This window comes from Vigna angularis, chromosome 5 (genome assembly GCF_016808095.1).
Source record: "Vigna angularis cultivar LongXiaoDou No.4 chromosome 5, ASM1680809v1, whole genome shotgun sequence".
Lineage (NCBI taxonomy): Eukaryota > Viridiplantae > Streptophyta > Magnoliopsida > Fabales > Fabaceae > Vigna > Vigna angularis.
The window spans coordinates 37,409,414-37,419,589 of NC_068974.1; the positions used below are offsets into that span (position 1 = coordinate 37,409,414).

General features: G+C 31.3%; 1 protein-coding gene across 1 annotated transcript in view; it reads left to right on the top strand.

Annotated features, from left to right (window-relative positions):
- Window positions 1-4,775: 4,775 nt before the first annotated feature.
- The window catches only part of LOC108340217 (coatomer subunit gamma-2), a 9,475-nt gene continuing 4,074 nt past the window's right edge, over window positions 4,776-10,176 (top strand). Inside the window, exons 1-11 of the mRNA XM_017577431.2 lie at window positions 4,776-5,024; window positions 5,501-5,598; window positions 5,700-5,750; window positions 5,858-5,971; window positions 6,073-6,273; window positions 6,345-6,446; window positions 8,648-8,755; window positions 8,834-9,067; window positions 9,326-9,576; window positions 9,692-9,863; window positions 9,948-10,103. Coding sequence (XP_017432920.1) covers window positions 4,979-5,024; window positions 5,501-5,598; window positions 5,700-5,750; window positions 5,858-5,971; window positions 6,073-6,273; window positions 6,345-6,446; window positions 8,648-8,755; window positions 8,834-9,067; window positions 9,326-9,576; window positions 9,692-9,863; window positions 9,948-10,103 — 1,533 coding nt within the window. The 5' untranslated portion in view covers window positions 4,776-4,978. The remainder of the gene's footprint in view (window positions 5,025-5,500; window positions 5,599-5,699; window positions 5,751-5,857; window positions 5,972-6,072; window positions 6,274-6,344; window positions 6,447-8,647; window positions 8,756-8,833; window positions 9,068-9,325; window positions 9,577-9,691; window positions 9,864-9,947; window positions 10,104-10,176) is intronic.

Below are 10,176 nucleotides of genomic sequence, written 5' to 3' on the forward strand. Positions count from 1 at the left end.
CATTGTTAAAATGTACCAATTGAAAAATAAGCATACGCGCGTTAGCAAACCATATATATATATAAAAGAAAGAAGGAAACATTGGAAACAGAAAAGAAAAGAAAAAAAAACTGGTTACAAAAATATGTTTTGAAAGACATAATTTTATTTATATTTTTTTCTTTTCATTCCTCAATTATCAAATTATTTTTACGGATTTGATCTGTGATAGTTCAATAGTACACTCTTAAACTATTAACTAATTATTGAACAAATAAATAATGACATGATAATGCGATAAATGAATCTAACTTATTAAGTTGATTTTGGTAAGCTATTGTGTGATATGATTTGATAGATACATTTCGCTATTACCGTGTTAATGAGATTTTATCACTCTTAACTTTTATTTTCTTATTTCGTGAAATTCACATCTTTATTCTTTTAAAACTGAAATATATTTTTATTTTGATGAAATAAATGAGTTTATATTATTTTGTTTGTATATATATATATATATATATATATATATATATATATATATATATATATATATATATATATATTTGTCGTGAATTTAAAATTGTATTTTACTTTTTATAAAATGGATAAATTTTTATAATACTTTTTTAGAAATCAATTTCTAATACAATCGAGATATAACTCACGTTTGATGCAAATGAACTATACTTTGTTAATATTTTATTTTTCTTTAAATACGTAAAATTAATTGGTGGCCCATGGTATAAATTTAATTATTCTACTCAAGTGTCAAAAAAATATACACAAACAAATTAAACTGTTGAGGTAGAAACATCTCTTACACAAAACTATTTTAACATCATCGTTGAATATCTCCAACCAACAAAATAATAATATAATGATTTAAAGTTAATAATTTACCTCTTTAAAATTTGTTCGTTCAACACGTGTCATCACCGTAAAAGCACACTGCACACAAAATTCCAACTCTCACCGTCTAAGAACTGAAATAATAATTGGAATATTTAAATAGTATTTCATAAACTAACCTCATAATTGGAACCCATGAAATATGTTTGACCGTGATATATCCCAAAACACACACATACATATATTTGTATAATATTTTATTTTATAACTATTTCATTTTTAAATAACTTTATTTAATTATAAGAACAAGTATTTTTTTTAAGAGTTTTTGTAATAAATAATAATTATGTCTAATAATATATTTTTATCCACATAACTGTATCTTAATTTTTAATGAATAAAAAACAAAACATACACATAGAAAAAATAACAAAAACAACAAATAACAAAAGCAACAAATAACAACAACAAAAAAATAAAATTAATTATTCTTTATGAAAATAACATGTAAAACAATGAGGTGTAAAAACAAATAAGAGAGAAATAAGGAGTGATAAAAAACTTTTTAAGTGGGAAAGACATGAATATGAAGGAAAAAACCATAAGAATTAGTTGAGTAGAAACTTTCATTAATAAAAAATAATAGATACACCACAAGTTTTTTAGAATTTTGAATAATTAATAGAAAAATATTTTCTTCACCAAGTATATAACAATACAAGAAAAACTCCTTGATGATAGTTCTCTTCTTCTTCATTATCTAGTGGATTATTTTCTCTTCCAACCAGAGGCAAATCATTGTTACTTTGTTTTGAATAAAAACAAAATTCTTTTTATTTTGAATTTTTAAAAGAATTATTAATCCTTAATCTTTTAGGAATTTTTCGTTAGTGATTGTAAATGGTATATCTTTTTAATATCTGATTTGTTCTTACAAAACCAAGATTGAAAACATTAAAAATAAGAAATAAAATCATTTAATTCGTTCTTAATAGCTACAAAATGATCATATTAGGCTGATCCTTTTGTTGACAAATGCCCATATTATACCTATAATGGAAGGATGAGAAGCCATTAGTGAGATACCACTTTGGGAATAGTTAGAATTCTAACCTTGTGTCAAGACTTATAGGTTGGGGACACTCTCATGCTGTCAATTTGCATGGGGTGTAGATCTCCCTAAAAATAATAGAGGCATGCAAATGTTTCCTTATAAGGCAGAAAAGAGTTTAACTACAAGACCCACTCGTCGAGTAGGGACAGAAGTCAACCTTATTGATCTGACGATGTAGAATGAAAGGGGTCATCGCTCAACGGATAAAAGTTATCCTGGGGATATTGGGTTAACCTTCCACTAATAACTCACATTGACAATAAGGTTTGATACCTTAATCTTGGCTCTTTTCCACCTGAGGTTGTAGTATATTGCAGAGGTTGGGTTGTTTTCCTATTAAAGTGGTACGTGAGTTGGGTTTAGAATATTGTGAGACAATTCGATCCGTGTTTGATGTGGGCGTGAGAGCATTAAGAGAACCTTTTCCTAGTATGAGAGGAAAAGAGAATGAAACACATTTTTTGTGATAGTTATTGTGCCCAAGGTAGATGTTAGGTGGCGAAGAGAGAAAAGAGCGAAAAACTGCTATAAGTAATTAAGTAGGAAAACCACCTAAGATTAATGTTATCCTATTACGAGCTCCCCAAAGCCTTTAGTAGCACAATCAAAAAAGGGTTCTCCGTCCCAACGGGGATGGAGCAAAATAAGTTTTGAGAATTTTAAAAAAGGTCACAATAAGATAAGTCCTTTACCTCTGATGGATATTTTGTAGGAAGATCACCGAGGAGATGCAATTGTGGTATTAAAGTCGAGTCGAAAGTTTGTTTTGATGACCAACTCAAATAAGTTTTTGTATCAAAATCATATTGATGAAGGGTTGGGTTATTACATGAAACAAAATTGTTCATATTATAATATACTTTGACATGTTAACTATATTAACACTTTAAAACACAACTACAACTTGTTATTACATTTTTTTATCAGCAAAATAATATATATAAATAATGAAGCATTTGTGGTTGATACAATTTGTATACAAGATAATACGCTTTGGTGTCAGATGATATGATCTTATCCAAAAAAGAGTACGATCGTTCTAAATTTGAATTCTCACAAGACAAACAAATATAAATAAGAAAAGAACGTGAAATAAGACAAAAATGAAAACACCACAATTTAGTAGAATGATAAGTCAATGAAAATTCACCATAAAAATTGTCTTCTTTGATAAAAACCAAAGTTAAAGACATCTAACACATTAACAAGTTAAGGAAGATTTGTCACAAAGAATTCAACCTTAGACAAGAACCAAAGTTCTATGATAAGAACCAAGATAATCTTTCTCTCTTAATGAAAAACCAATTTCATATATTGACCATTCAAGGTGTTTACAAATGTATCTGATGCTCCTATATATAGGCACAAATGTTTAAGTTATTTTAAAATTTTTAAAAGAAAGTTCAAAAACACCAGACTCAAAAAATAACTTGAAAATTCAAAAACAAAAATTAAAAAAAAATTATAATTACTTGTAATTACTTAAAACTATTGTATAATTGTGTTCCAAACCATAATTTTCATATCTTCATATCCATTGAATTGCAAAAACTCCTCTTATTAAATCAGGAGATAATCCTTTGTAAATATACTCCAAATCGTATATATAGGTAAAAAGAAACATAAAGACTAAACAAAAGAACCATTGGAACATTTGTACAGTTAACACTTAGTTTTATAGATGTTACATCACAGGTGTCTTTATAAAAGTTCAAACCCCTTTCAAATTATTAACTTTGTGTGGCCTACTGTTAGTTCAAAAAATACAAGTTGTTGTACACATGAAGAAAATAAATTGACGATAACAAGTTATCTCCAAGGGATGATTCAACTTTAGCATTATGTATGCCTAGCATATTCATCAACTCAGTCTGGTGTTGTTTTTCCTTTGCCTTTTATACTCTTTTAGATATATGTAAGTTTCCAACCTATCTTCAGCTGCACTTTTTAGTGTCTTCTTCCAATTTCGTACTTTTGTATTCCTCCTCTCTGCACAGAAATAAATAAAACACACGTCTCTATTTTTATATTCCATTTCCCTGTTTACACTCAACATTATATATTAAACATATATTTAAGTACATTCAATATTCAAATGAGCAATTTAATATGGATGAGACAATTTTAAAAGACACCGAGTTACGTTCCTCAAAATCTACTTCATATTAATTTAATACATGATATAAATTGAATACATCATTAAAAAAAATAAAAATCTTGCCTTTGAGTATGTGTTAATTATCAAACTCCGCACTTTTACATGAGCTAAATTACTATTGCATTTATCCTAACATTTTTGAAGATGCAATATAATAACATTGAATTTTTTTATTAAAGAATAATACAAAAATAATGAATATAATAACATTGAAACCAAACCAAACTTATGAAAATAAAAATCGACAATTATGAACAGTGGTTGAAGAAGATTCATCCATATATAAAAGGAGTTTACGTGTTATATTATAGGTTTATTTATTTTTTATGTTTGCATTTTCCTTTTTTTTCTTCTAATTTATGCTTATTTTTCATCTTTAGTTTTTTCACCATTTTCATTTTCCATCTCTTTATGATGATGTGAAGCTATCCTTCGTGATATTAGAATGATGTCATACTTACACAATGCAATATCTCAAATTTAACATTCTTTAATAGAGTTTCACACACTAAAAATGGAAGTTTGAAACTAATAAGGTTGATTTTGAAAAGAAAAAATTACAAAAACAAACAATGAAAAAATCATAAATATATTTATTATTTTGAATGCATAATTAGTTATGTTTTATTACAAAGTTATAAAAAATATAAATTTGACATATTTACGAAGAGGGAGAGGGTAACACGGTAGGAAGCAGTGGGTAGAATCCACTCAATCTCATACCACGACTACAAAGCCTTGTTTTCTGTTTTCTGTTCTGTTGACGATCCATTCTTCTTCTTCTTCTTCTTCCTTCTTTGCAAACTTGAGTGGTGCACTCGCAGTGCAGGGGCAACTAAAAAGTTCCCTCTTTACAGATCTCGTAGATTTTGCTCATGGCGCAGCCTCTCGTGAAGAAGGACGATGACCGCGACGACGAAGGTGGTTATTTCATTCTTCTGCTTTTCTATCTCGCAATTCGATCTGCTCTTTGTTTTGCTTGTGCTTTCCTTTTAGCTCTCTATTTGTTGCCACTGCCGGATCACTCTCTCGCTACCAGATCCAATGTTTAGTTTCCCTTTCCCATTGCGAATGAGGCAGGGTTTGTTCAGATCATGATGGTTGGATTGGATTTGAACTCTGACTCATCTTTCATATGTCGTCGTTTTAGAAACTTCAATTGATCCAGGCGTATAGGTTGCAATGCAGATCATTAATCATGTGCAAATTGCAATTGCTTGTTAGTAGGATTATGTGATGATACGAATTTATACTTGATATATAGTCTTTATTTTTGCAACTTTTCTCCCTAACCTTTTTTTTCTCCACAAGTCAGGCTGGTTTATTGTGATTAGTCCTGCATATATTATAAATGACTCAATGCTCGTTTTTATTAATTAGTTTTGACTATTTAACAGCTGAGTATTCTCCCTTTGCGGGGATTGAAAAGGGAGCTGTTCTTCAGGAGGCCAGAGTTTTTAATGACCCACAACTAGATGCCAGGAGATGTTCGCAGGTTTTTCTTCGTTCTTTTTATTCAATTGTTATCTTTTAATTCTATAATTCAATGGCTGAGTTCGACATTGCATATGCTTGTTGTGTTTTGTTTTTTTCCAGGTTATCACGAAACTTTTATACCTACTAAACCAAGGAGATACATTTACAAAGGTCAAGATTTATTTCAAAGATTTCTGGTTGATAGAATGACTTTGTTGTACTATGCTAGAGTTGTATGAACCACTTTTAAGTAGTATGTTCTTGTTGTAATCTCATAGGTAGAAGCCACAGAAGTTTTCTTTGCTGTGACTAAGCTTTTTCAGTCTCGAGATCTTGGGTTAAGGAGAATGGTCTACCTGATAATAAAGGAACTTTCCCCCTCTGCGGATGAGGTTCAAAATTCTCATAATTTTTATTAACAGTCAGATTCACATATATGGTCTGCATATGGCATACAGAGATTGTGACTGTTCTGTCTCCCTTGTTTTAATAGGTTATTATCGTTACAAGCTCCCTCATGAAGGACATGATTAGTAAGACTGATATGTACAGGGCTAATTCTATTCGTGTCCTTTGTCGCATCACAGATGGAACACTCCTCACCCAAATAGAGCGATATCTGAAACAAGGAATTGTAGATAAGAATCCAGTTGTTGCAAGTGCAGCCTTAGTTAGCGGCATTCATCTGCTTCAGGTATTAATAGAATCTATTCCTCGATTCAGTATATTTCATATATGCCCGCTTATTTTGCGACCCCTTATCAGACGTCTCCAGAGATTGTAAAAAGGTGGAGCAATGAGGTTCAGGAAGCAGTTCAATCAAGGGCAGCTCTTGTGCAATTTCATGCTCTGGCTTTGCTCCATCAGGTATGTTGGCTGAATGTGTTTTTGAATCTTACAACTCAAATGATGTGTCTGATACAAATGACGTGTAATGCACAATGTAATAATTTTAAACTTAAAAATCACAAGTGTGGTCACAAAACAAAATCTCAAGTCATACATGAGCATGTCAAGCCTTTATTTAGAAGATTAAAAATAGAGCAATGGAAGAACCTAGTATAGTACATAAAACAAATGAGCGACAATGTGAAACCCAATTTTAGAAAAATAAAAAATGGAGATCTGAATAATGGAATAGGGTGATCAAAGGTGTTCCTTTTCATTCAACTGTTTAAGCTTTTATCAAACATTCAATTGCTTTGATTAGAAGTGGTAAAATTTAGCTTGAAATATATCATATAAACGATGTGTAATGCTCATCATAATAAGTTAAAACTAAAAAAATAGTCACGAGTTTCACAAAAACAAAGTCATATGTAACATTCTTATTTGAAAACATTATTTTAGAAGATTAAAAATAGAGCAATGAAACAACCAAATATAGTGCCTAATGTGTCCTTAGGTTTCTTTTCATTTAACAGTTTAAGCTTATCAACTCATTTGCTTTGATATGAAGTGGTAGAAGTAAAGTAAAGTAAACAAAAAAACAGCGAATTGTTGAACTGCATCATTTATATTGTTGATGCAGAATCATTCCAATTCATTCATGTATTTAAGATTTATGGTTATGTGTGATTCTTCACATGATATGAATGATGACTAGTCCAATTATGTGATTCACATCATGAATTGTAAGATTCTAATAATTATGTTTCTTGGTGTATTACTGTAAATTTCACTTGAAAACCAAAATCTTAGTTGCCCTGTCAGATAATTTTGTTAATCATTTGTAATAGAATTCATCAGCCACTGGGATATGTTGCAAGAGTACTTTTTTTTATGTTCTGCTTAAGCTTTTGGGATAATTGTTTCATGACAACCTTTCAATGATCTACCAATCAAATACATTTTTACTAGTAGTCAGTAGCGCAATAATGTTGCACCATGTGGCATGGCACCCTGCCATTCTTCCAATGGCTGTTGTTTGAGTTGTCCTTGGTCAGAGAAGTGCCTTTTACAGCTAAAATTGCGGCCCAAGCAGGTGCTACAAGAAGATGCATTAAAACTTGCTTTGTTTCTGAAAGCAGCATTGTTTCAGGAATTTTCTTGGGATCTTGATTCCTGAAACAAGTATTTTTTTTGTGGCTGCAGCCCCTTCCTTCTCTTCCTTCATCTGCAATATACATACACTCCACAAATCTGTCTACATTTTTCCTCCATTTGTAATTTAATCTTCTAAGAAGGGGGAGATCATGCCTATCTGCTGGGGTCTTAGGGTTACTGTAAACAAAGTGTAGGGTTGGGGGGATTGTGCCAATGTTTTTTTTATTGGAATTTCTCCTCTTTTATTTCGGTTCACTGGGCCTCACGGAGTCTAGTTTGACTTTTTCATTTAAAGCATAACAGTAGGATATACTAAACTAAATAGTAATAATAGTAACGGACATCATGATCCATGATTTTTGTTTTACTTATATGCTTTTCTTGAAACACATGAATTTTCATTATTTTTTATGATTGTCATAATTTGAGTAATTTTAATAATTTTTTAGAATTTATTTATTGTATATAAACTGTGAAATTTTTTTTTTGGAATACTGGCCATCTAATTATTTGCCACCTTGATTTAGTGTTTTTGGGGTCAGCTGCTATGTACTACGATCATGCATTGGTAACTATCTGTTTTTATCTTAAGGATTTGACTTCTGTATAACCTCAATAAGTGATTAAAGGAAAGGCAATATTTCTTAAAACAGAACTAGAGTTTGTATTGATATTTTTTGGTTTCTCACCCATTGTATGGGTTTATACTGCCTCCTGTGACTGAGAGCTTGGCATACTCCTTTTCGTACACTTAGCTTCAACTACAGATGTAGTTTATAAGTGGCCCTATCATGAAAAGTTATGGTATCACTTAGGTTTATATGCTTTCAACCTCTAGTGTAAATTAGTGTAAACCTTTGCACATTGATTGTATATTGTCTTGTATACTGTTTGCACATGATTCTGGAGGAAATTATACATCTCATAATTTTGATTTTACCTTCAGAGGATCCTATTTCTATTATTGTAAAAATAAATAATTTAGTATTGACATTGACACGTGGTTGAATACAACATTACAGATACGGCAGAATGATCGACTAGCTGTTAGCAAACTGGTTACCAGCTTGACCAGGGGGAATGTTCGTTCTCCTTTGGCCCAAAGCCTTTTGATTCGCTATACAAGTCAGGTGTGTTTTCCTTAAAATTAGTAGCTCCAACTGATATGTAATTCTTTCCATAATCTTTATATGGCATAATAACTGCAGGTAATTCGGGAGTCAGGAAATATCACACAATCAGGAGATCGCCCCTTCTATGATTATCTTGAGAGTTGCCTTCGTCACAAGTCAGAGATGGTGATTTTTGAAGCAGCCAGGGCAATTACAGAGCTCAATGGAGTAACTAGCCGAGAATTAACTCCTGCAATTACAGTTCTTCAGCTCTTCTTAAGTTCGTCTAAGCCAGTCCTGAGATTTGCTGCTGTCCGCACCTTAAACAAGGTTAGCACTTTTTAATGACTTTAATTTCAATGAAAAAACCTTTTCATTCTGCTGTACAATTTGACAAAGCATATACGACAGCCTCCATTCTGATGTGAACATTTTGCATTTTTGCTTGCTTGATTTTGGGGAAGTTGATAGAAAATCATCAAATCTGCTCATTTCCCTTAACATATTGATGTAGCTAATTACATAAGATACGTTCAACTAGATTCATTGTTTTAGTTACATGGTTGAGTGTGGCTTTGAACTTTGCAGGTGGCAATGACACATGCAATGGCAGTGACTAACTGCAATATTGACATGGAAAGTTTAATCTCTGACCAGAACAGAAGCATTGCAACACTTGCCATCACTACTCTATTGAAGACAGGAAATGAATCTAGTGTGGACCGGCTTATGAAGCAGATTACAAATTTCATGTCTGATATTGCTGATGAGTTCAAAATTGTTGTTGTTGAAGCAATAAGATCACTGTGCTTAAAATTCCCTTTAAAATATAGATCTTTGTGAGTATATGTCATTCTATATGTTTCTTTCCCCCTAGAAGTTACATTTTTTATTTAAATATTTTCCTAGATAAATAATCTAAATTACTGATTTATTTTCTCTTATTATTTTCAGGATGAATTTCCTAAGTAATATTCTTAGGGAAGAAGGTGGTTTTGATTACAAGAAAGCAATTGTAGATTCAATTGTGATTCTTATCAGAGATATCCCTGAGGCCAAGGAAAGTGGGTTGCTTCATCTTTGTGAGTTTATTGAAGATTGTGAATTCACTTATTTGTCCACACAGGTAGTAACTTTGGTTTTGTCCTTTGTCATTTACTCTGCATTTTTGGATTTTTATCTTGTGTTAATTTTTCTCTCTATCCTTTAGATTCTGCACTTCCTGGGAGTTGAAGGACCAAAAACATCCGACCCCAGCAAATATATTCGTTATATATATAACAGAGTACATCTTGAGAATGCCACTGTTAGGGCCAGTGCTGTTAGCACTATGGCAAAGTTTGGGGCTTCTGTTGATGCATTAAAGGTGTTACTCTCCTGTGTTTATCAATAATTTTCTCTACATTTCTTCTATGCTTTTTTGTTTTTTAGGTTAATAT